We start from the raw sequence: 27630 nt of genomic DNA, 5'->3' as shown, positions 1-27630 counted from the left end.
CATGTAGTAAACCTCCTCTACCTCCTTTAAAAATACTTATAAACTTTATGAAGAAAGAGCTGTTTTGCGTTTTGACATCTGTTCCAGTTGGGGCCAATATATTCATCTTCCTGATGGGGCTTCTTGAAGGGAGAGAGGGTCAGTTTTACAACTTCAGAATGAAAAGCTTTTTTCTTATCATGTCATGTAATCCTATTGAGGGCTGTGAATTGGGTCACCAGGAAACAAGGGCAGTGGTCCTGTGAAAAACATCTTTATAGCTCCCCACTGCTCCACACAGTGGAAAAGAGAGAGGAGAGCTTCCCAAAATACACTTCAGCAGTCCCAGACACTGAAGTCAGCAATTATTGCCATCAGGACAAATCCCATAACTCCCACTCTGACCACAAAGATGCCATTTTTGTTTCTCTAAAATTGTACCGCAGGCTTCATCAGGGGAAAGCTTTATCTTGAAACTACAGAGTTTTGTGTGTACAGCTCATTATAAGCAACTGCTGCCACAGGGACAGAAGCATTAACCCACAGCTGAGTCGGAAATAAACTTTGATCTCTTGGTCGCCCTCCAGAATATCACATTTCTATGATATCGTGTCAAATGGTTTGTCAAATGAAGCAAATTAAGCAGCCTGTGTTCTTTACGCTGGAAGAGAACTTGATGGAGATGCATATAGCACATGCAATTTTTCCTATGAGTATATGATCATGAAAGAAAATTTGGAGAGGCCAAAACCCTCCAAGCTCCTATGCGGAGATATACAGATGTAGCTGTGATTCATCTTTCATGGGTGCATATAGGGGATAAATTGAATATGACTTCAGTGAGTGTATATCTAGAAAAAACCTCCTTGCAGCACTGCAAAAGTATGTCAATACCAGCAGATCTATGGCTGGGAAATGGTGGTATATATTATAATCCACTAGTGACTGGATCATTAGTGATCTGTTAAGTAGCTGGGTGAAAGAGTGGTAATTTAGAGAAAGAAAGCTTGTGGACTACAGTGCATTCTTGCAAAACTGTTAAAAACTGCTTCTTAGGTGAAGGTCTTAGTTGAAAATTGTGAAAACCAAAGTAGATTTAATTAAAATAGCTAGTTTGGTATCTGGATAGAACACTATGGTAGACAATGTCCAAAGCTCAGGTTTGTATGCAGTAAATAGTCAAGAAAGGACCTTTAGAAAGAGCACAGACCTCGATTTTCACATTTCAGTTTCCTTGTTTAACAGACAGGCAACGTCTAATGACAGAGCTTTGAGAGAGTCTGAATAGATAAGCTGAGAGAAAAACTGAGTTACCTCCGTGCTGATGAACCGACTATCGTGGTGCTGGATACGAAGGGAATTTTTCCAGAGGACATCTTATTATAACAGTACATGGCACAAAGTCAGAAATGCTGAACAGAAACCACAGTGCCCTTTTGTTTATTGATAAGAATAGAGCCTGAGACAGGCAGCCAACCCAGGCTTGAATGTTGCCATGAAAGATAAGGTATCCAAATGTGAAACCTACAATAAATACAAGAAACAGAATGTGGGAAAGTATTGAAGTCCCGTCAAAACTCTGGATTTGAGAGTCCACGTTTGGATGAGGTCTTATTTTGACTTAAATGGTGACATTTAGCTCTTATTATGGGACAATGGTGTTTAAGAAACACAAACTGCTGCACAGTATATTAAGTAGTAAGGCAGTAGAAATGTGACAAACAAAAGCGAGTGATTGAGAATCTCCTAAATTATCAGATATGGTCCAAGCGTACCAAATGTTTTATTAATTTCCAGCATTAAAATATTCAGGCACATAAATCATTTTCCAAGTGCATGCTGTTTCCATAGCTTTCATCTTAGCATGAGCAAAATTGCTTAAATCTGATGTGAAGCAAAAGAAATAGTAAAGTGAGGTTTGACAACAGGGAATTTCCAGTCTTAACTTCTGCGGAGGTGTACATTACAAGATGTAGGGGCTACATTGACTAGTACAATGTGACTTCACTTGGTCGAGCTGTAAGCTTAGTAAATTCAATAAGATGACTGTTTAAAAAACATATTTGCTGGAGAAAAGACTATGCAGTGGAGTTGCGTGTTTGCCCAGCTCATGAAACATGAGTATTTATCTAGAAACTGTGAATATATACGCCATGCAGTGCTTCCTGAGCTGGCTTACAGTATGTGCATGCATAATCTGCAATGTTCTGTGGTGATCTTAATGGTCTCCTGTAAAGCATCCTGTGATGTGAGGGCCAAAAGAGCACTCATTTATCGCAAGTTCCAGCTTTTCAGAATGACCTAAGTAGTGTGAAAGTGTACAGAGCTTTGTATTTCATTTCCAGGTATTTAAGCCTGCTTTTTCCTAAACAGCCTTTGGGGAGGGAAACAAATCAGATCAATTGATCTTTAGAGACCTAAAGAAATTAAATTAGCCTGGAGTCAGTTACTGCACTAAACCATCCGGTAATTGGATTGCTCCTTGTAACTGATTGAAAACAGCCCCTATCTGTAACAATATAGGGAGCTTTTCTTTATAGTAGATCTGAGAGAAAAACACATCTTTTTATGACATGATGACAGAAATTGCGCTTTTTTAACCTAATTGAATATGATTTTATAAATATGCGACTTTAACGATTTCAGGCTTCCCATTCTAGATTTATGATCCCTATGTAGGAAATTCAAGCTGCAAATGCCTTTAGGATTAAATTTGTTTGCATTATATGTGTTGGAGTTAAAATAATATATGTACAGTTAGTGAAGTTTGTGAAATAGTAGAGGAGCTAAGCAAATGCAAAGCTATCAAAGTCCCTACATTTTCCTTTGTTCCTATTTAAATACCTTACACCAGTTTGCTTGTTCTCACAGCTGTCTATGCAAAGCTTTTAACTGTTGCAAAAATCTTATGTGAGTCTGATATATATTGAATTTTCAGTAGGATGTGAAATTCCTTCCACAATCTACTCCTCCCATACATTACTTGTGGTAATCTATTTATGGTACAGGACAGGCTTTATCTATGCCTACTGTGATTTAGATAAGTGGTTGATTTTGATCTTTTTATGTGGTATTTACTTCTCTTCTATGTTATATATATATGTATATATATATGTATATATGTATATATATATGTATATATGTGTATATATATGTGTATATATATATATGTATATAAAGCTCTTGTAGTGGTTGTGATTGAAAAACTGAACGGTTAGCAGCAATTATCAGATTGTAGAACCTGATGTACTGTGGTGTTGACTACAGGATGCCAAACACAGTAATGTGGACGTGAGGAATCTTTATTTTTTAATTATAACTTTTTTTTTTTTTTTAAACAAAAGACTAATGCCGGTTTTATAACAATCAGTTCACTCTGGGGATAAGTTTTAAGAGAATGTCTTTATGCTTCTGCTTAAGAAAAACTGCCAATGCTATAAAAGATACAAAATCAGAACCTAATATTTTTTTTTTCTTTTTTAATCTGGAGCCAGAATTTATCTTCTGGGTTGCAGTAAAGAGTTAGCCTTTAAAAGCAAGAAGGTAAATAAATAAAACCATAGCAGTGTAATATGCAAACAATCCACAGAAAAACGTGATCGTTTAAGAGAGTGTGAGTCAATGAAAGTACTGAATCATAACATAATGATCAAACGAGAATTGACGGAACATTATAATGGCCTGAAATCGCTTGTCTATTTGCTCCAGCATGTGATAGGCAAGTTCAGGGTGTGGACTCATGACTATTAAATCAACTAAGGGAGTATACCCAGCTGCATAAGTCTAGTAATGCTTCTGGGAGGTAGATCCGTACTTTGAGGGGCAATATCTTAGCTACTGGAAAAGTATGGCTTCACACCCAAGTGTTTTTTAGGCAGAGAAAGGAAGGACTGAGGGTTGGGGGAAATAAGAGAACTGCTTCCCAGCTAGATTTGTGTGGTAATCAGATTCTGAATTTTCCCCTGAGGAGCTTCATGTCTGAAATGTGGAGATACATTGTACTAAGGCTGCAAATGAGATAGAGCTAATGCCTGGATATGGGTACTGCTCTGCTGGAGGAGCAGTCAAAGCCATGTGCTTAACGATGTGCTGTGAGCAGCAGCCCTTGCTCCCATCCCTTACCTGTTCACCCCACAGAGGCTGCCTTCCTCCCAACTCCCACTGCTTACTGCTGGTCCAGAACAACTTTTCTGGGTGTTGAAAGTCCCCTACCACTAGCCAGAAATGCATGCTCTCTGTGACCTACTCCCATGTCCATCGTCAAGGAGGGCTTTGTCATAGTTCTCCAACAAGTCCAACTTGCCAGCTGATCTTTTGTGTTTGGTTAGTTCTTGGTTTGTGAATGTCAGTGACCAGCCATGTGTGATCATATCAGACATTTAGGTAGCAAGAAGTTAAGCCCTGAGTTTAAGGAGAGACATCAGGTACTCCAGTCCCTAAACTCCTGGTGTCTCATGCTGTTCCAGATGTGCTGAGGTTACATCAGCCGTCGTTGTTCCACAGAGGTGGATGGATTGTCTGTAGCTTTTGTATCAACCCTTTCAGACCCTTGCAGGAGGCTTGGATGGCTTAGGACATCTAGAAAGAACTACCTGCCTACATTTAGGTGTCTGAAATACATGAAACCTGAAACATTGCCTTCAGATATGGTTCTTCTAAACGTGCTTCCTGTTAACCAGGCAGTTATTCCTCTTCCCCAGCAGAAAACCTTCTATGACAGCTGAAACCTCTTCAGTTCCCAAGATTTTAAGCACTCATACCTCAGCTTATTTTTACACTTGGGTCTATTTTATTATCTCTCTCTTCACCTGTGCAAAGCAGTATAAAATGTTTATTTTCTAGTGTTTTCCACTCACCTAACATGTGGGTGCGGTGCATGCTAAGGGGACAGGATGATGTCAGACAAGACCCATGGCTTCCACCACAGGGGAAATTTTCCAGGGACTTTACCCAGACTCCTGTGGCACAGTGCTCCTTGGTCCTCATCTCTCATCCTCTGCCTGACAGTTGCAAATAACTGGTGGCATTCACTGGGTGAAATGGATCTTTGTAGGACTGTATTTGGAGTTAAGTGTGCCACTCTCTCTCTCTCTCTCTCTCTCTCTCTCTCTCTCTCTCTCTCTCTCTGTCTCGATATATATATATATATATATATATTTTTTTTTTTTTTTTTTGAGGGGGGATGGGAGATGCGGAGAAAAAGCTTTAATTACATATACATTTAATATACATTAAAGTTAGTTTCTCCCTCTTACCTTTTTGTCCTCATTCCATGTATAAAGATAGCTGTTTTCCTTATTGCTATTTATAGTTGAAAAAAGTGGGGTGGATATATTTAATGTCATACTCCTCCTTCAGACATCACTTTTCCCTTGTCGTGGCTTCAGTCAGGGTACGTCATCTCCATTTTATAGCCCTTCCAAAATTGCCATTGGTAGCCAGATGTTTATTATGAGGGGTACTAGCAAACATCACTTTGGAGATGTACTCATCCTTTCTCCCTCAGTCACCTAAAGCTAGATGTTTCATAAATTAATTCTCATTTCACTTTTTCCTTAAGATTGTACGTATTCTTGGGATATTGCATTGATCCAATACTTATCCAATAGTTTTGCAAAAGCGTTTGGTGGCTCTATTACATTTTGAGCCAAATTAACCTTCAGCTCATATGAGCCAACATAGTTTGATGGGCCCTGATTCTTATGTGGCTGTAATTGGTTCAGCTCTAACCAAAGCAATGGAACGGTGCTACTTTGTTCTGGTGGAGGATTGGGTCTGTACACTTTCAGAGCTGAATTAGGTATTAGGTTCCTAGGGTCAGTCAGCAATATTAGTTTACCAGTAGAATAACTATATGCACCAAATTAATCTGCGTCTTTATGTTTGTGCATGTGTAAAATAATAGCTATAAGCTACAGAAACATGAAGGCTCAGCGATATCTGAAAGTGGTTTTGACAGTTTTTGTTGTTAGCTCTTCTTCTGGTGTTATAGAAATGTATTTGTTCATCTTGCTGTTTTCCTTTTTTCTTTTTTTCTGTTTTGTTTATTTTTTTAGGACTTGTTTTTAGCACTTGCATCTTGGACAAATTAGTCATCTTTTCCCTTAAAAAAAAATCTACTACAGTGTGACTTCCGACAAGTTTATTTTTGTGCTTTCTCAGCCCATTTATTCCATCTGTCTTCACCTCACCTCACTTCTGATGTCTTCTGTTATCTGGGCTTTCTTCCAAACATACTAACTGGCAGCTACGAAAAAAAGGAAACCTTTGAAATGCAGAACTAAAGAAGTCATTCAGGCTGCAAACTGATAATTCATACACTTTATATCCTGTTCTGTATTTTTCTTTGTGTTGAACTGAATAGCCAAGCAAAACATGGTTGTCAGTTTCTTTTTATTTTGTTATTTTCCTTCTATTATTTTTTAACATTGCTTTTCTTGTAAAGAGAAAGACAAAAACCATGACACCAAGAATAGGGAGCGGATTCTGAGGACATCCATAATTTTTTGCTTACCTATCACTTGTATAGTTAGGGCAAATAGACAAAATGCTAATGGGTTGCTTGACTGTGCCCTGAAATTTGTTGTCATCCTTTACCCGCCTCCACCATAGCCATTCCTGAGACAGTGACTTCTGTAGAGAATGAGTTTGGAGTGCCTGGATCTTCTACCTGCTCTTTGTTACTTCTGCAAATTGTCTTCAATGGTTGTTAAAACCTGTCTCCTAGTGGAAGGGGTGCCTGAGCATTACATCAACTCTATCCTCTCCAGATCCATGGTACAGATCTAAGATGGATGCTAACCAAGGCCTGGCTCCAACGAACTCATTCTGGGTTAGCTTTTCTAATGCTTTCTGCCAAAACCAAGTATATCGCCTTAAGCCTCCTCATCTCAGAAGGAGAAGGTGGGCTTCCTGTCTCCTGGGTGCTCTCAGTGCCACATTCAGGAAAATCCATAGCTTCAGGTGCATATGGCATGTGTCAGCACCTTTGTTGATGGGGCATTGTGGGATGGTGATCCCTCTTTGATAACAGCAGGGCTTGAGATCACATGCCTCAGCGTCAGGGTCATGGTGATCAGGGGGCAGCTGCGGATGCATGGCGGAAGCAGAGTAATAGCAAAAGCAGAAGAAAAGTCACAGAATCACAGAATCACAGAATTTCTAGGTTGGAAGAGACCTCAAGATCATCGAGTCCAACCTCTAACCTAACACTAACAGTCCCCACTAAACCATATCCCTAAGCTCTACATCTAAACGTCTTTTGAAGACTTCCAGGGATGGTGACTCCACCACTTCCCTGGGCAGCCTGTTCCAGTGCCTAACAACCCTTTCAGTAAAGAAGTTCTTCCTAACATCTAACCTAAAACTCCCCTGGCGCAACTTAAGCCCATTCCCCCTCGTCCTGTCACCAGGCACGTGGGAGAACAGGCCAACCCCCACCTCACTACAGCCTCCTTTAAGGTATCTGTAAAGAGCAATAAGGTCGCCCCTGAGCCTCCTCTTCTCCAGGCTGAGCAAGCCCAGCTCCTTCAGCCGCTCCTCGTAGGACTTGTTCTCCAGGCCCCTCACCAGCTTCGTCGTCCTTCTCTGGACCCGCTCTAGCACCTTGATGTCCTTCTTGTAGCGAGGGGCCCAAAACTGAACACAGTACTTGAGGTGCGGCCTCACCAGAGCCGAGTACAGGGGGACGATCACCTCCCTAGCCCTGCTGGTCACACTGTTTCTGATACAAGCCAGGATGCCATTGGCCTTCTTGGCCACCTGAGCACACTGCTGGCTCATATTCAGCCGACTGTCCACCATCACTCCCAGGTCCTTCTCTGCCTGGCAGCTCTCCAACCACTCATCTCCCAGCCTGTAGCTCTGCTTGGGGTTATTGCACCCCAGGTGCAGGACCTGGCACTTGGCCTTGTTGAACTTCATGCAGTTAAAGTTGTATAAAGAAGCATCAGAGAGATGCCTGCTTACACCTACAAAGAAGCAGTGTTCTTTCACCTTGATTAAAGATCTTGCTCAGTGTAATCTGGGATGGTACTGTCTCCTGAGAGAACTTCTGTAAGTTGACAGCAAGAGGAAGTGAGCGTCCTCACACAGGGCCTTCTCAGCTGCTTCCCAAGTCTGTTTCCAGCAGTCTCCCAGTGAAAATCCAATACCACAGTAAGACCTTGGGTTTAGTCTGTGAAGTGCTAGTGAATGATTTGTCAGCTATATTGGGATCTGCCTATCTACTTTTGATCCTCTGTACATACAGCACGGTGTTAACTGAACATGGCCAAAGACCCAGCATGTAGCTGCAAGACATAAAGCATCTCCAGCTGGAGATTAGCTTTGTTGGAAGAGACAAGAGCAAAATATTCAGCCAAGACTTTAAAACCTGCAGAATGGCAGGGGACTGTTTATGCACCTCAAAATATTACCAGCTGATAAATTCTCTCAGTCCTTCACTCATGTTTCTGGTCCAAACCTTGATGGTTTATTTCTTGCACAAAGGAGAGAGACACTTTGTTCGTAATAAGCTACTGCTTATTAAAGGGCTGGGCTCAAGGTGTGCTTCTGTCAAAATGCAGATTGTTGGGATCAGCCTAAGCTTCTTTTCTATATTACCTCTCCTCACATTTGTCTTGCCTCAGCATCTTCTCAGAGGGTGTGCTAGCCAGTAAGAGCTTTCTTTTCCTCTCTGTTTGGCATGTGGTTTCCTCTTTTTCTTGAACATCTCTAGCCCCTAACTTGCTCTTCTCCAGCTTGTCATCTGCTACTATTATCCAGTTGTATATGTAACACAGCTTAATCATACTAACATATTACATGGGGGTAGGGTTTTTCTCCCATCTGGGTATTCACAGGGTAACTGTGAGATGAAGAGAATTCTGAAAAATTGAAATTCATTGGTAGGCCACACAAAAGGATGAGACAGAAAGAAGACATCTTTCTAGTATAGAGCTGTTATCTTTTAGTCTCTTAAAAATGAAGTTCATTGCTAAGAGAAGAAACTATAGCATTCTAAGATACATTAAAAGATTAAAAATGTTAGGTTGCAAGTATTAGCTAATGAGTGATCACAAACTGAATAACAGAAGTAAAGAAATAGAACATTGAGCAACTGAAAATCACTTTCTTTGTCAGGCAGATTAGAGTGGGTCAGGTCTGAAAAACCTGAAGAGAAGCTCTTACAAAAACAAACAAACAAACAAAAACCCTCCACTAAATCCCATTTTTGTTCATACTCTTCACTTTTTTTTTTTTTTTGAGCAGTCAAAATGGCAAACATTGATTTTTGTTCAGTACCTTAAAAATTATATCCATAAATCCATTGAACTATGCTGTGATACCTCAAGATGTTGCATAAAGAACTATAAAACCACAGCTTTAAATAAACGAGTCTTTCCTTATTGCTATTAGTATAACAATAGTTTAGGATTTCTAAAAAAAAATTAAAAAATAAAAAAATTGTATATAGGCCCATTCTACGGAGCACCATATTCTGGACATTCTGAGCAGTTCAAACTTTCATAAACAGGATTTCCAGGAAGATTTTGACATTTAAGTCTTTTTGTTCCAGGTTGACAAAAAAATGTGTAAGCAGGAACCCTTGGTCCAGATTGCCAGGTTTGTTTGTGCATTTTGAACTAGATTTCATGGGCATTTAATTTGTCTTGTTGAAGTTTTGCTTTCTGCTACATGTCTACTTTGGAGCAAGTCCAAAAGCACCTCTGTCTTCAAAGGCTAGAAGAGGTTCAGTTCCTTTTTCAAACCTATGTGGGAAACTCTATATGTTTCCATAGATTAGATGAGTTGCAGACACTTTCTTCTCTGGGTGGTGTTCTCTGAGCATGAAATATTTGAGCAGGGTGCAGATGCCACCATCCCTTTCCTTTGAAACACAAAGAGAAGCAAAGGTTATCCCTTGATGTGGTAGCTAGATTACTTGTATGAGACGGGGAAGACCTGAGTGCAGATTTCAGCTCTTGTTTTGCTAGGTGGAAGAAAAAACACTTGGTGGGAGAGCTTGGATACCCTTCATGTGTGGAAAAAATGCACAATATATTACTTTCCTTTGTTTCCTCTTGCATGCTTAGGTGGCTTCCTGCTCAGCCTTTTGTATTTCATAGGTCTGTTTGGAGGTATTTTTACAGCAGGTGTTGTATGAAAAAGGAGAGTGTCTATCTGAAGGCAGTGGAGTCCAGCTACCTGTATCCTTGTGTGAACCTCAGCACTTTGCACCCATGATATGAATCACAGCCTCAACTTCCAAAATGAAAAACTAGTAGGTGTGTTGTGATTATAGCTTAAAATTACCAGCGTAGTTAGGCTAGATAAGCATATAAAATTTTGAGCTTTAAATCCAAGCTGTACAAATGGAACTGCTTTTGTGAAATGAGTTGCTTTCCTTGATCCAAGTTTTCTTGTTCAAACCATTCCTTCTGCCTTAAAAAAAAAAAAAAAAGAAAAGGCTTCTTGTGCCAACGAATGAGATTAATCTTCTAAAGCTTTTAGCATACTACCTGCAACATTACAACATTAAAAATAAATAAATAAACCTACCACATAGTTCCCTGTTTTCAGACTTTGCAGATTCAGGGTTCACTAAGAAGTCATCTCTCTTTTTCCTTTAAAAGAAGACAACCATATAGAATAATAGAGTTCTCTGTCTAGCATACAGACCCATCTGGAAAGAATTTAGTCTGCAATAATTGTGGGCACTTGATTTAGCTTTAAATCCCTGCAGGTAATTGAAATGTAAATTTATTGGGGTGAATTTATCCCCAAATGCTTTTGGATCCAATGAGGTTAAGAGATGAACTTGGCCCATTGCACTACAACTAGAGCCTACACTTTTTCTGTTGCATCAAGATAATATTACATGCAGTAATGTCTGTCATTATAAGCTGAACTTTACTAGAAATAAACTCAATACAGACAATACAATCTCACCTGAATTACAGTTATTTTTCAGTCCTTTAAGGATTAGTCTTCTTTGGTTCTGCATATGTTTATAGACTAGTATCTAAGTCACTTAGGCAATACTGGTATCATTCATTATTCAGTTATTCTGTACTCATCTGAGAAAATCTTTTTGGTTAAGTAAAATTCTTTGCATTTCAGTCTGACATTCTGCTGATGAAAAAAAAAGTTTCAAGAGGCATTCAGTGCATAATGTAAACAATGCCATCTGTCTTTTTCTTTGTAAAATCTTCTTCAAGATAACCCTGATATGCCTACTGTTTTCAATCACTTAAAAAGCAGTAATTCAATTATATCATCCTCTATGTAGGAACTGCCATTGCTTTCAGTCCACTTCCAATCCTGACACAAGTAAATCACTTTGATAAGATCCCTTTTTATTTTATTTTATTTATTTTTTTCTGAGGAGACTAGCATAAGTAATGATGCCAGTGATAGACCAAGGACAAAATGACTATAATGGGCTTTTTGCAGGAAAGGAAAACATATGCTATTGTGATTTACCCTGTTACTTAGAAAATGTTTTTCCTTGGAATTTCTGCAATAGCCACACTCTCATAATGAAGGGCATTAATGAATGTGAACAACCAAAAGGTGAATTCGAACAAAACTTTCACCAAGCAGCAGTTTTAAACAGCTATCCCTAGTTAAATTTCTTAAATGGGAACAGAAGGTCAGATCCTTTTTGGAAATGTGCCGAGGTCAGATTCATCTTTGGTATTATTCCACCAACTTACATGGAAACGCAACGGGAATGTGTAAGGCTGGATCTTCCTTACAAACTGCTATGGCTTATCGGGCAGATATGCCTTCCTTCTATTTAAAAATTATTTGGGTGACTTCAGTGCTTTGTGCCACTGGTGAGGCATGGGCCTGGCAGGCACTTCTACCCTCCCAGAATAGACGCTGCACAAGATCTGTAGTATCTGTAGACTTCCTGCTGCAAATTGGCCTGGGCCGTGATACAGAGAGAGTATGTTCAGAGGTGGGCTGCGTCTGGACACATCTTTCTCTTGCCCATAATTTCAGGAAAATGGGAGAGTGCCAGACCAGATGGTCAAGTGTGACATGAAAGCTTGCTTGGAAAGATCTGGACTAGTTCAAGAAGCATTTGGACAATGCTCTCAGACATATGGTCTGATTTTTGGGTGGTCCTGTGTGGAGCCAGGAGCTAGGCTTGATGATCCTTGTGAGTCCCTTCCAACTCAGGATATTTTATGGTTCTGTATGTGTCTCTGAACATGGACTGGTCACTGAGCACAAATACCCCCTGAGCACTGGTTTTATTGCTTGCATTTTCAAATCTGTAAGGAGTGCTGGTCTTGTATTTGCTGTCTGAGATCACATTCAGGAAATGCAGTGAGAAGTTTACTCTAATTCATCTGCTAAAGAAGCAGCACTACACAGGTAAGAGGTGATCAGGGATATTAGAACAGGCCAAGTATGGCTTTTCCAGAAACAAGCTGTGTGGTAATCCTTTTGCAAAATTATTTTAGAGAGTCTGTGTGAGAAAGCTGTGATCTGGGCAGGAAAACAAAACAAAACAAAAAACAACACAGCATCTTTGTATTTTTTAACCTAATGAATTATTTTTTCATTCTGAGGTCCAAATGTCCACTGCCAGTCACAGGGTAATGACTTGGGTTATTCTGTGAAACAGATAAGAAGCTGTTTAAGGTGTTATTGGTATAGCATGCTGTTTTGTTTCACAGAGAAAGCGTGGAGAGCCTTATCCAAAAGCATTCCTATGCCCGATCCCCCATTCGAACCTATGGAGGAGAAGACGATCTGGGAGATGACAGTCAGGCAACACAAAGCAGAGGTAGGAAAAAGTTCTCACGAGGTAAACTGTGCTTGAGAAAAAGAGGATTACAGCCAATATTGTTGCACTCTGGTGTCTGTCTCTGCCATAAAATCCACAAAGAGGAATACATGTTCCCTTGTGGCTCCTCTGGACACCTGATATGCCAGTGGCACCGGAGTTGGGGGCTTGTTCAGGAGACAGCTCTAGAAATACATACACAGACTTGGCCAGCAGAAGAAAACTATTGCTGTTTCCTCTTCAGGATGGCTGAACAACATACAACTTAATTGCCAAGGTGCTGAGTACAAGCTAAGAGTCCCCATCCCTTGGTAGGACTTTAAAGCTGTGGCTCAGCACCACTGGTAATGTAGACATGCCCTTTGCTGCCCCTACAGCCTTCTGCCAAGAGGACTTGGCTCTGATCACCTTCAGCCAGACTGTGGTTAACCTGTTTTGCCTCTACAGGAAGAGAAGTCCATAGCTGCCTGGAAAATTGACATTTGTTTGTCTCATGATCTCTAAAATGTGCTTTTTCTGCTTGGGCACTTCACCTCAAATGCTTTAGGTTTGTCTACTTTAGCAGCCACAGAAGTAGTAGCAACACAGAGTTGTTCTTTGTGGGGTGACTTGCTGGACAAATTGCATCTGACATAATTTGCCACTGGAAATAGATCCATCTTGTGAGATTGCTGACTAGCATAAACTTGTGTTGCATTATACTTTGCATGGTGACTTTGTGACCTGCCTGATATGCAACAGCCACTTGAGGTAAAGCAGTTCTATCCGCCGCCCAGCTGGCAGTGCCCTTGTCTTGTCCTCTAACTTCATACAGTGTTGCTAAGATAAGAGCATTATTTCTGGTCATAAGCTCTTTGGACTTGTGCAGGGAAAACACACTTATTTTTAACTGCAAGTTGCTCTTCAACAAAATGTGATTAGTTGGGCGTGTTCACACACATCTATTCTAAGAGCAAGTTCCTTAGATTATGGAGTTTCTGGAGCAACTCCTTAGCTGGTAGGATGCCATTCTTGTGAATACTTTTGGAGATTACCTTACTTTACATCAGCTTAGATCCTAGGCCAGTTATTGTTGAAGATGGCGTTAAATTTTCCCTTGCCAGAAGTGCTCAGAGCAAGGCACCTTCCCTACAGGAATTGTACTTCTTCCTGGTATGATGTCCCTCTTTGGGAGTGACAAAGCAAACAAAGGTGAGTACCGGTGTGAGAACTGCCAGTCAGAGCCTTTCTCTTTCTGAAGAGAATTCTGAGGGAAGGCATCACTGGAGGAAAGAATATTTAATTAAGATTAATTTTATGTATACTATATACAGGGTACACTTCTGCATTTACAGAATCACAGAATCACAGAATTTCTAGGTTGGAAGAGACCTCAAGATCATCGAGTCCAACCTCTAACCTAACACTAACAGTCCCCACTAAACCATATCCCTAAGCTCTACATCTAAACGTCTTTTGAAGACTTCCAGGGATGGTGACTCCACCACTTCCCTGGGCAGCCTGTTCCAGTGCCTAACAACCCTTTCAGTAAAGAAGTTCTTCCTAACATCTAACCTAAAACTCCCCTGGCGCAACTTAAGCCCATTCCCCCTCGTCCTGTCACCAGGCACGTGGGAGAACAGGCCAACCCCCACCTCACTACAGCCTCCTTTAAGGTATCTGTAAAGAGCAATAAGGTCACCCCTGAGCCTCCTCTTCTCCAGGCTGAGCAAGCCCAGCTCCTTCAGCCGCTCCTCGTAGGACTTGTTCTCCAGGCCCCTCACCAGCTTCGTCGTCCTTCTCTGGACCCGCTCTAGCACCTTGATGTCCTTGTAGCGAGGGGCCCAAAACTGAACACAGTACTTGAGGTGCGGCCTCACCAGAGCCGAGTACAGGGGGACGATCACCTCCCTAGCCCTGCTGGTCACACTGTTTCTGATACAAGCCAGGATGCTGTTGGCCTTCTTGGCCACCTGAGCACACTGCTGGCTCATATTCAGCCGACTGTCCACCATCACTCCCAGGTCCTTCTCTGCCTGGCAGCTCTCCAACCACTCATCTCCCAGCCTGTAGCTCTGCTTGGGGTTATTGCGCCCCAGGTGCAGGACCCGGCACTTGGCCTTGTTGAACTTCATGCAGTTGACCTCAGCCCATCGGTGCAGCCTATGCAGATCCTCCTGCAGAGCTTTCCTACCCTCGAGCAGATCGACACACGCACCTAGCTTGGTGTCATCTGCAAACTTACTGAGGGTGCACTCAGTGCCCTCGTCCAGATCATTGATGAAGATATTAAAGAGGACCGGCCCCAGCACCGAGCCCTGGGGGACGCCACTAGTGACTGGCCTCCAACTGGACTCGACTCCATTTACCACGACTCTTTGGGCCCAGCTATCCAGCCAGTTTCTAACCCAACGAAGCGTGCGCCAGTCCAAGTCAAGAGCAGCCAGTTTCTTGAGGAGAATGCTGTGGGAGATGGTGTCAAATGCCTTGCTGAAGTCAAGGTAGACCACATCCACAGCCTTTCCCTCATCCACCCAGCGCGTCACTTTGTCATAGAAGGAGATCAGGTTCGTCAAGCAGGATCTGCCTTCCATAAACCCATGCTGACTGGGCCTGATCGCCTGCTTGCCCTGCAAGTGCCGCATGATGACTCCCAAGAGGATCTGCTCCATGAGCTTGACTGCTACTGAGGTCAAACTGACAGGCCTGTAGTTTCCCGGGTCTGCCCTCCGGCCCTTCTTGAAGGTGGGCGTCACATTTGCTAGCCGCCAGCTAGCAAATTTATTTACTTGCAACATGGCAAATAAGTGAGAAAGACAATGAGTTGTGGCAACAAACTTTTTTCTAATCTGGGAGCCATATGCTAGCAAAGGGTATGACTGTCCTGGGCAACCAGAGGAATGCACAAAGTTGCATGTTCTGTTCTTGGAGATGAGTAACTTGTACTGCCTTCACTCTGTTAGGCTATTGTGTCCTTAAATAATGAAAAGTTCTCTGAGATATAAAGAGAGTTTATTATTGAAACTGCTCAGACATTTTTATTTTTTCTGATGCAATTGAAAACAATGTGGCATGCAAAACTGAGGGGTGTCCTTCCTGGTATATGAGAATTGATAGCTAAATAAATACACGCTGCTCAGTGGTGTGTGTAAGAAGCTTTCTGAGGCTTTGACTGCCCCGGAATTATTAGAATGCATTTCTTCGGATCCAGCAATTGTGATATGTGAGACTTTTTGGAGTACTAGGTTGTAATTAGAGACCATTGCAGTTGGAGGAGGAAAGGGTCTTTCTGGATGTTCCTCATGAGAAGTAATGGCATACTTTGTTCTGTGTAGAAAGAAGAAACTCTCACTGCTATTTATTTCAAATTACTTCAACACCTATACAGAGCATTCTCATCTCAACTAATTTCTGCCATCTAAAGATAGAAGTGGCTAGCCTTCAACAGTATATTTATCACAACAAGTCTGTTTCCAAAGGAATTAACAGATAAGAAATAAATCAAAACTATTCAGTGCATAATGTCTGGGAGCCTGTGTTCCAGCATCAACATACAAGATTCATGGTAGCCATCTGGAACAGAGCCAAATGTACATCTTCTAGTAAGATCTGGATTTGTAGCCAGCTTTCACGATAGTGCAGTAATGCTCAGATATTCCTTGCTTTGTAAAGGCTTTTGCTCTGGTCTGTTAGTATGGTGTTATCCTTGCAGTTTGGCTCTGGATCCTAATTTCCCAGCAATTAGGATTTGGTTCAGTGGTAGGGTCAAGATTTCATTCAAGTCAGTTTCTACTGCTGAATTATCACGATTTCTGCTTCCTGCTACTGCACTGGTTGACTTGTTTTATTAACCAGAGTAGGAATTAATCAAGATTTCTGATTTGAGAATCTATTCCTGAATAGAGTCTATTTGATAATCCCTCCCCTCTCCTCCCCTCCCCTCCCCAATTATTTGAAAATGATCATCTATAGTTATCAAAACAAGTTATCCTTTGGTTTCCCCAAAAGTTTACTGTCAAAAAAAAAAAAAAAAAAAGAAAAAAGAAAAAAGTTATTACATATAATTTGTATATAATAAATTAGTTATATTTTAAAAATACAATTTTTCCTTTTTTCAAATTCTGCTGTCTTCAGAGAAAAAAAGTTTTAAATAAGGACAGTTTATGAAAAGAGATTTTCTTTTGAACTTTTCAGATGGAAAAAATGGCAATGAAACTACTTATATTGAATTAAAAGTAGTTATTTATCTTCAGACTGAGTTTAGAATATTTTTGTGTATTTCACTTAAAACCCACCATCTCTTAATTTGATTTAGTATCGCCCTTGTTTCTTGTGGCACTAGTGGCACTATACACAGTTGGAAAAATAATAAGAATGTTTTGACATATAACAGCTTTTTGAAAAAAAAAAAAAGTCAATTTGAGTGAAAAGATGCAGTGTTAACACACTTTCCTGGGATTAAAGAGAAAATAAAATAAAATAAAATAAAAAATAAACCAAGCCAAAACCACCGCCAGCAGAACAAAATCCAGAACCTTGTAGTGTAAATGACTTTTTTCTATACTTTTGCCAAACTGAAATTTTAGAAAAATTTAATCTGTTCTACTGATAATCTGATATGGAGAGCTACAGCCATGCCTTCACCACAGGGACGTAATGCAGTGTCATTCCACATAACAGTAGATGCTTCAGTGTTTAGTGCCAGCATTGTAAGGTTTTAAGTGTCTAATATGAAAAACGTCCGATGAAAACAAATTGATTTTACTGTTCAAACTAACTACAACCAGCTTCTTACAATTTAATTTTTTCTAAGATGTAGGGTTGAGGGAGACCAATTGGCAAATAATAATATAAAGATAGATACAATAGAGAGAGAAGCATTTGAGAAGAATTTCCAGTGACAACTTGTCATTAAAATCAGCCTTGCTGTAAAAGATTCTTTTCCTCCCCTTTTGCTATTTTACCAGCTTTGTGTGTTGTAGTGCAAACATCAGGCATTCTTTCTCTTTGTTTGCAGGATCAGCTTTTACAACATCTGATAACCTGTCCCTCAGTTCCTGGGTATCCTCCTCAACCAGTTTTCCTGGATTTCAGCATCCACAGTCATTGAGTGCCCTGGGTACCAGCACTGCATCCATAGCTACACCCATTCCTCATCCAATCCAAGGATCTCTGCCTCCATACAGCCGCTTGGGAATGCCTCTCACACCCTCTGCTATAGCGAGCTCCATGCAAGGTAGTGGCCCCACTTTCCCTTCCTTCCACATGCCTAGGTACCACCATTATTTTCAGCAGGGTCCTTATGCAGCTATCCAGGGACTGCGTCACTCCTCCGCAGTGATGACGCCATTTGTATGACTGAAGAAAGACAAGAGAAATGCGAGATTTTAAATGTGCAAGCTTGGTATGAAAAAATACAAGGGACCTTCCTGAAAGGCCTGTGGCAGGACAGTTCTGAACTCGTAACAAACCAGCTAAGAAAATGCATAATGGAGATTGATTCTTCCCTTGAGGGATCACAAGAAGAGATCATGCAGCTTGGAGCTGCTCACAGACCTATGTGTAGCACAGTTGAAGTGGATCCCAAAGTTCCCAGGATTTCTGGTCACGTGCAGGTTGTTCCAAAGGTGCATTGTGCCTCGTGGAAGTATACGTTTATGCAGCAGTGTACAAATTATTTGTGTATAGGTCTTTTTCCATATGCTAGAAGGATTCTGAAAAAGGCAATACTCTCACTCATCTCCATCTCTCCTTGTGACTAATGAGCGTCTAAACAGAAAAATGTGTCACTGTAATTTTGAGCATGTTTTGGGCTATCTCAACATACTTTTGCTGGGAATAGGACAAAGTGTCCTAGGCCACTGTCCTTTTTGAAAGTCTGTCTTATATTCACCAAGAGCAGTATTTCATAGTTGCTATATAGCCTCAAAGAGAAAATTATTAACCAGTTTTTTTTTTTTCTCCTTCTTTTTCTTTTTTTTTTTTTTCTTTCTCTGTTTCTTTCATAAAACAATTATCAATTCCAAAAAGAACTGTGTTACAGGACTGTAGCAGTAATGATGTATTCTGTCCTTTGGTCTAAAAATAAGCTTGTCCCATGTCCTAGGAGGAGCGATTTAGCTGTCTATTAAGGTATCATGAAGGAAAACATTGATTTTTGGAAAATCTATTACTTAAACTTAGAGACCCAACACATAAAATCTTTAAATCAAAGCTTCTGTTTGCTGTTGTGCTTGCCACTAAAGATCTGTGTCTAGCTGCAAATGTGTACCATTAACAGAATTTCAGGATGGATCAGTCTCTATATAGATTCTAGATCAACCCACAATCAGTAATCAACATATAAGACGAATGGCATTGGAGTATCCTTCTACTTATTCTAATTTTCTTGCATTTGGTCATGCCTGTTATTAGACATGTTGTTTGGTCAGGTAAATGAGGATTGTATTGTCTGTTTTCTCATGTCCCAGTAGAATGGTGTGTTCTTGGGAAAATTTCAATGTCAAACTTTGCCTATATATTTTTTATACGTATTTGCCTTTTTTAGTTAGCAATTAGAGTTCTCATTCAAAGTACTGTTGACTTTTTCTAGCACATTGTGTCCAATACAACTGTAGAGTCATAGGAAAATTTGACCTCTCTGCAGAGAGCTAGCATGAGTCTTTTGCACTGTTGAAAAATGAACCAGTGTGATGCTGGTTTTCTGCATGGCGGGAACTGGGATTTCACTGTAAATAAGAAGTCAACACAGAGTTTCTGTGTACAGTTGCATCCAAGTTATAGATGATAAGACATCTACTGGTTAAAACCAAACAAACAAACAAGAACTAGCAATCCAATCCCATATATCAAAGTTCTGTGCAGAAGTGGAGCACATTGGAAAACAGTGCCAAAAGGACTGTTTTCCTCTGCTCTTGGCTAGTGGGTGATGGCATCATATAGTGGGAAGTGGAGAGCAGTACAACGAGCCACCTACCTCCCCTCTCAGCAAAGTGCAAGGCAAGTCATGCTTTTTTTGTTGTTGTTCCGTTGCCTCATCTTATATGCCCAGTCACACCAAGCAATGACAACCTCCCAGACTATTCCCAGTTTCTATTGTAGGCTGGGGCATGCATCTCACAGATAAGGGCCATCTTTATGTATTTCCCAGTAGATGAGTTTAAAATCCCACAAATTGGCCTTTACAATCACCTCAGTTATCTGCAGTATCATCCTAATTTCCCTCTACTCACTGATGGACATTCTGATAAAAAAAATTACCTGGGGAAATTTACAGCTTTCGTTCTCTGCATGTGAATGAAAACAAACTTCTATTTACAGTATCTGGGTCCAGAGCTACCAAAAGGAGTTCCATAAAAGCATATAATGAGCAAAGCTCTGGTTTAGAATCAGATGTGGACTAAATTTGTCTTGATATGTCAAAATATTAAGTTTTGCTCCAGGCTATCAGGTTCATCTGAAAGGTGCACATTACAAGATTGTGCCTACTCATGACCTGGGTTAATATAAAAGTACTCTTTGTTAGAAAATTAGATGATACTAGAAAAATCTAGATGATGCTAGAAAAGACCCACAAGAAAATACCTCTTCGAGTACATATAAAATTACACAATTGTGAGAATTTCAGGGGAGATTTGGAAGGAAATTTTAATACATCTCCTTCAATTGTTTGACTTCTGTAAGAAATACGCATAGTTGTATGCAGGTCCTATGATGATGTTCACTAAAGCCTGTGGGGAAGTTCTATTTCTTGTATCTGTTTCCTTCTGCAGCTCCATCAACTTATCTGGGGTTTCACGGAACATGGTTAGGTTAACAAGTCAAGCCAGTACCTTTAATGCTGATATCAGGAAGTGGTCAAGTAAGCAGGCAGCTTTTGCATGGCTCTGGAAACAAGTTTGGAACAGGTAGGCTGATTTAGGCAAGCTTTTCAAGTTACATAAAGGCTGCTCATACATTGACCTGCCCTTCCTTCATGAAGCAAAGGTGGAGAAAAAAATGTACAGTTTTCAGCCCTTTCCCAGTCCCTGTTCTAAGAATACCAATATTAGGCATACACAAATTCCCCTGATAATGTTTCATAGAAAATTCTCCAGGCACTTCCTGAAGGAATGAAACTGGATGTTGACAAAGCCATTTACCAAAATATCAAGTGAAAGACAGAGAAGAGCTTTCCACTACAAGTAAAATGCAATGCATATCTGAAAAATATGGCAGTAGACTCTCCCTATATAAAAACATAAGGCCAATGCCTCCTCAAGAGTCTCTGTGATGAGGTCCACTTTGAAGATGATCAAGAAAGGTTTCTGGAGAAACCTATCTGTCAAATCAAATCCACACCCTGATTTTTCCAGTCCGGTCAAGGCTCACACCTCTCTCTCCACCTAATTTCTTCTCCCTGTCCCTATCACCTTCCTGTGGACAAGGGACAGCATGAGAGTGATTCCGAGATAAAATTCCTGCTTCTCTGAGGTCAGTAGTATATTTCTTGTCTGTAATGGAGACAGGATTTCATTCAACATTCTTACCTAAAAATAAAGTCAAACTGCCTGGACAGTAACTGTGACAGCAACAATATAGGTACTCTGCATAAAAAGCTAAAAACCAGCTATGAATCTGCTTCAGCATTGATTTCACAATAAAAAAGAAATAAAAAGAAATTAATTGGTTAGAGAGTGAGATTTATTTGCCTTAAAAAACAACAACAACAACAACAACAACAAAAAACCAACACAACTCTACTACTTTGACAATAACTCATTTATTTAAGGAGTTGCTGTACTGCTGTCACAATTATATCTGTTGTTTGTAGATGGTCTAGGAATGCCAAATATAATCTAGAGTTTATTTTCCAATATAATTCACATTTTATATCCCCTGAGAAGTGCTGTTCACCTTTATGAGCTGTCTTGGCTGAGCAAACTGGTGCTGTTTTTTTTTTTTTTTTTTTTTTTTTTTTTTTTTAAGAAGGGTGGAGAGAACATGCCTGAATATGCTTTTCAAAGAGAATGATAAGATTATGCTCCAAAGTGTTAAGAATGCTTTTGTGTGTTTTCTGGATTACCTTTTTATCCACAGATAGTCAACAGCCTTGGGTATTTTATCCAACAAAAGCATCCCAAACACTAACAAAACTGATGTGGATGCATTTGTCTATTTTATTTATTTATTTTCTCATTCAAGTTATGGAGCCTTGAGTGAAGCTAGACATCAAAAACAGTTTAAATTTGGCTGTTTGGTTTGCAGCATTGCTTTATATGTCCTGTGGAACACTCAAAGATTCAGTCTTACTGGTATCAGTGGTACTCTTCCAGGTATATGCTGACAAACACCAAGTGGATAAAGGTGCAGAGATTTGAATGGAAATGCTTCTCTGCAAGTTCCAACATAGTATGTTGTACGATAGCTAACATCCTTGTACTGCAGTCTAAAAAATACAACAAATTTTTCACTAGAAGGCTTTATCAATGTAGGCTGTGTGAGCATATACACATATTAGGTTGTTGCAGCTTCCAACATCCAGCAAACACTAACCAGCATTTGTAAATGAACCTCTTTTAAACGGAAACAGTTTGGGCTGGCACTTGTTTATGCACTACATCCTCTTTATTTGTGTGTCTATTATAGAGAAACAGAAATGTCAATAAGAATTATTGCAAAAATGTGGGGAGCTTTCCAAAACTGGAAGTTAACACAAATTGTGGTAATTTACTCCTAGATAAGGGGTAAGGCAAAAGTGAGATCAGTGTAACACTTAGGGCTCATTATCTGGGAGGAAGTTTTGGCCTCAGAGCTTATGCTCATCATCTGCAGAGGGGTGATGTTCACTCACTGCAAGATTATCTTTTGTTTTGGTGAGATCTTATTCTCACTACTCCTTACAGAGTGTTTTTGGCTGCAGAAGATGTGGTTTCTTTACTAACCACTTATGTGCTGGCCAGAGGATTTATGTATTACTCTGTGATAGACTGTCCTTGAATATAGTCTCTACTTTATAAAATAACAACTTCTTTTTCTTTATTTTATCTTTTCAAAAGAAAACTAAGCAGTGATTTAAGTAAACTGAAGTAACATTTTATGATAGATTAAGGACAAAAAATACAGTTTGCTGTATTTTACCTTTAGCACATTTAAACAATTTTTTTTCGTACCTTCAGAAACATAAGGAAAGATTTGGTTTAAAAATGAGGAAGGTAAAAACTGGATGTAACCTCTTTAACAGAATGTACCACAATTCTGCTGTTTGCTGTGTTGACTTTGTTGTTTATAATGCATTGCGTGAGCACATTCACCATGTACTGAAGTTTGTGTTTGTGTGTATGGGGTGGGGGTAGGGGGAAATCTTTTTATGGAAAAAGAAGTTATTAACATAAACTATGAAGCAACATCTAATGAAAAGTTTCTTTTTAAGTGCAATATATTTATTTCTGCTAGAAATATAATATCAACATTATGTAATATTTGAAGCATTAAATGTTATTTGTAAACAGCTTAAAATTATATATATATATATATATCACAAAAATTGTACATAAGTGCAAATGTGTGGATATTCAGTTTCTCTCATTAAAATATTGGGTGTTTTGATATATCATTCTTATTTAGCCAAAGCTTGCTGCCTCTGTTGTTTTTCCTCTACCCAAATCCCTGAGCACACTGGAGCCAATGGTGGATTTTTCTGTGAGCACACAAAATTTGGAAGGGCTGATCATATGCAAAAGGCAGTCTAAATCTTGAATTCAAGATATGGAGTGATACTTCTACAGTAGTTAAATGTCAGTGTAGTTTGCACATCATTACAAAAATGATTTTTCAAAATTCTCCATTATCATATTCAGAAATATTGGTGGTTTTGGCCACTAGAGCAGAACCAACGTGGCTGAAATGTGGGGTTCCCAGGATCCCCAAGATAATAAAAAGAGATCTAGGAAACATAGTCTAAGAAGGAATTGGAAAAGAATCAGGTCTGTTTAGGCTGGAGATGTGGAGATTATGGGAAGATGCAATAAGGTTTTTAAATGTGAGAAGAATGTAACAAGGAAGCAAGGAACAAATTATTCTCCCTATCTACTGCAGGCTTTTAATGTCCTTTTATTTAAAAGGATGTTATTTCTATTTAAATAACATATATTAAAGCATGGGAGAGTAGCCTGAGACATCTAAGGTATTCAAAGAAGAGGGATAGTGAAGCAGGGGACCGGATTGCCTAGAGAAGATAAGGAGCAATGTCTATCACTGGAAGTCTTTAAGAACTGGTTGAACACGTGTTACTTGAGAATGATGTGACTAGAGCCAGTCTTGCCTTGGGACAACCGAAGTCTCTTGAAGTGCTTTCAAGCATTCTGTGAGAGCCATGTCTTAAAACATCTTCCGACAAAATCCTGGTGTTGCTCCAAAGATTTTCCATTACACACCTGTAGTTGATTTTTTTCTTCAAATTGAGATCAGCTGAAGGGTCTTCATGCAGCTAGTTCACAGGTGTTGCTGGCTTACAGGGAAACCTGATGTGATAGAAGAGCTGCAAAGTCCCAATGAACAGCTGTAACACTGCCTTAATTTGGTTTCTGTCTGAATGTAAGGCAGGAGAGAACAGCCTGAGGTAAGTCAGATACACTTTAAATGTGCTGAGTTGCAATCATGCATTAATGTATCTATTTTCCATTTGGAATATTTGCAAATGAGGACAGCTCATTGAGTTGGTAATTGTGTATGTTGTCTTTTGTACCTGTATTGTATTTTGAATGTCATCTTGGTAGCAAAAACATCTATTCTCTCATGGATATTTAGTGCTGTAAAAGTCTTTTGCTTAACCTCAGGCTCAAGGGCTTTCCTGATTACATGTACAACTAAACACGTGTGCTGGCACTTTTCCTGAGTCAGAAATATTGGCTGTGTGCTGCTTCAAGATGCGGCTATGCCAAAAGTCTTGCTGAAATCAGTCGGCTTGCTTGTTTAAAGTTAAATCAATGCTTAAGTATTTCACTGGCTTTTCAGTTGAACACTCTGTGCTTTGTAGAATCAAGACTTTTGGGAGCAAGTTGTCTGTGTGACAAACACCTTTATAGTTGGATTTTTTTTTTTTTTTTTTTTTTTTTTTTTTTACTATTGGCAAAAAGAAAACCAGAGGATTAAATAAAGTGAAGATCTGGAGCTTCCTCCTAGCAGGGTTATTCTGAAGAGACTGATGAGTAGTCATGATGGCTGTAGGCTGCCTTGTGTTTCATATTTAGAAAACAGATTTATGTCCAAATAATCTTACTTGGAGACAAGCAGCACAGGAAAAAAATATATATACTTGGATGGTGATATTTTCTAAACTTCCTGTTTAGAAGCACAATGAACGCACTGATTTAATGCTATGTTAGAATTGTGGAGCAATAAATGATATTTTGAATTATGAGTAAAAAGCATTTCAAATGTACATCAAATTATTTAGATTATGCCATGTCAGTTCAATATATAGGTAATTACTGATTATTGTTATTTATAATGATATACTTAACTACGTGTCTAACAATAGATATATCTAACTAACAATAATCAATAATTCTAAGAATAAAGAGTTGTCAGTCATCTAATGCCTAAGATTCTTATTAAAGCTAGTTGCTAATATCAGTGTTGGTCGGTGAGGCTCTAGGGACCTCTGGGGAAACTACAGAAACTGGCTCTTGTTCTCCATAATAATTACTAGAAGGACTAAGAATATGTGGGGATACTTGCCAGACAGATTTTTTGAAGAGTGAGATGACCTCACCCAATGCAGACTGTACTATAGATAATTCACTACTGCAACACTTTTAGTTCTATAAATATAAAATATAACCCTAAAAACAGACCTGGAAAAAGGTGATGGTTTTTATTGTTTAGGCCTTCTGAGTCAAAAAAAAGAACAAAAAAAAAACAAAAAAAAAAAAAACAGGCTTAATTGTAGAGACTAGAGGGAGTTATTTGGTCATTACCTGTTGTTGAATTAAAAATCAAAACTGTGCTGAATCATTTTGATCTACTAGTTGGTTTCAAATTGTTTTTATTCTCATTTCAATGCCTACCAGGAATATGTGTAGCCATTTTTGAGAGGTTTCTGTGTTCTAAAGAATCCCCTTGTTTTGAGAGACCGTTTTTGGAAACTTGATGAGCATCTGCTTCAAAGTTCTGTGCTCTCCTGTGTTTGGAGAAGGGTGGTTAGCAGAAATGGTGATGAGATAAACGATTGCCCTTCAGATATGCAGGGGGCACTCAGCAAGCTCTTTGTCTGCTTTAATTCAGTCAGCTGTTATGGGCAATAGCTCAAGCAGCAAGATGACTTGGGCAAATGCCTGCAACTGAATCCATAATATATGGCATTTAGGGAAAATAACCCCCCAAATGGTGGAGGTAATATAGTTTCTTGAACAGCTGCAGCAGTTCTCCGTTTAGATGCTTAGCTTCTGGCAGTCGTTCCTAGATATTCACAGCAGGGATGAAGTACATAACATAAAATCTGTGTCAGGAGTCTTTTATCTACTCTTTCAGAGGCAATCTATTCATATATCTCGTCAGTTCAAACCAGAATTACTATTGTGCTCTTCACCTGAGTCTCTGTGCTAAGGCACCCTAAGATGTCCTGAAAGCAATAATAAAGAATGACTTCTTTACTTATAGCCTACACCATCTTCCAGTTGGGTTTTAGGGACAATACATCCCGTAATTTTAACCATAAAATCCTAAATCATTTGGTTGTTATCAGCAGAATCCACTTTTTCTCTGAGTTATCACAGAACTGGAATGAGCTGTGATTCTTCAACTGATAGCCCGTCCTTAACAGGGGCTGCTGGAATTGGGCCACCTCCAGGCAGGGGTCCTGTTCTGTTGAAACCACTCCTTCTCCTGTTTCTCTTTTCTATTATGAGACATGAAGTCTGCTGGTCTGTGCTGGTGTTCTCTAGTGTGAAAGCTGAGTGTGGGAGACAACTGTTTTTTTAATTTCTCTTACTCCTTATCTTAAAGTTGTGGTTGATAGCTAGTCCCTTACAAATCTATTGTTATTCCTTCCTGTTTTTACTTTTCCTCTCGTATAGACCCATCCCAGGGCAGCTAAAAGACGAATTAATCTTTATCTTGATGCAAATTGGTGCCTGTAAAATTTGCATTGATAATATCTGAGTGTGTACCCCAGGCTTTGGCATGGCAGGTTTCAAATTCCCTCCATCTGACTGTCATAGCTCTTAGACTTTAGGCATCAGTCACACTGCTCATCTTCAATGATATTACAAATAAGTTAGTAGTGCTCAGTAGATTTATCAGTGTGACTTTATTTAATCACTCCCATTTTCTGTTAACACGCTCACCCCAAACAGTGCCTTGCCAGAGGATGATTAGATTGCTTCAGATGGTTAAAGAATTTGGCCTTCTTTGCTCTTGTGTTTTGCCACGCACTAGACACATCCTATATTTTTGTATGCACAAAAATGCACAGTCTAACACTTGTGCCCCCAATTTCCTTCACAAGGCTTTAAATGTTTTCCAGTTATTCTTAAATGAATTACGATGTGCCATATAGCCTGCCTAGCACTTAAGACAACTTGGCATGGTTTCTAGTAGTTCTGGACAGACAACTTCTTGTGTTTTCAGTCACAGAAAGTATTTCCCATCCTACATGCCTGATGATGGAAAAGACTGATAAGGAATATTATAGGCTGAGATTTCAAAGCACCTAGGGAATGTAGATGCACAGCTCCCACTAATTTTAGCAAGAATGATGCTCCTAAATCCCTATGTCCTGTTTTGGATGATAAAAACCTAAAAATCCTGGATGATAAAACCTAAAAGTTTTATCATCCCTTCATGAAACAATATTTTAAAGCTTCTTTTGCACCATGTCTTTGTTCTCCTGTTCTTTCAACAAGCTT

General features: G+C 39.6%; 2 protein-coding genes across 3 annotated transcripts in view; both read left to right on the top strand.

Annotated features, from left to right (window-relative positions):
• The window catches only part of TBX20 (T-box transcription factor 20), a 38898-nt gene extending 17454 nt beyond the window's left edge, over nt 1–21444 (top strand). The window contains exons 7-8 of one of the 2 annotated variants that reach the window (XM_068670426.1): nt 12654–12763; nt 17760–21444. In XM_068670426.1, the coding sequence (XP_068526527.1) occupies nt 12654–12763; nt 17760–18100 (451 nt within the window). In that variant the 3' untranslated portion in view covers nt 18101–21444. The remainder of the gene's footprint in view (nt 1–12653; nt 12764–17759) is intronic. The other variant, XM_068670428.1, reaches the window with a different exon arrangement.
• A 2763-nt stretch (nt 21445–24207) lies between these two features.
• DPY19L1 (dpy-19 like C-mannosyltransferase 1) overlaps nt 24208–27630 on the top strand; it is a 70532-nt gene continuing 67109 nt past the window's right edge. The window contains exon 1 of the mRNA XM_068670424.1: nt 24208–24341. The gene's annotated coding sequence lies outside the window, so the exon portion shown is untranslated. The remainder of the gene's footprint in view (nt 24342–27630) is intronic.

Source organism: Anas acuta, chromosome 2, assembly GCF_963932015.1.
Source record: "Anas acuta chromosome 2, bAnaAcu1.1, whole genome shotgun sequence".
Classification (NCBI taxonomy): Eukaryota; Metazoa; Chordata; class Aves; order Anseriformes; family Anatidae; genus Anas; species Anas acuta.
Note: the sequence above shows the minus strand (reverse complement) of the source record. Positions and strands in the feature narration are given on the sequence as shown.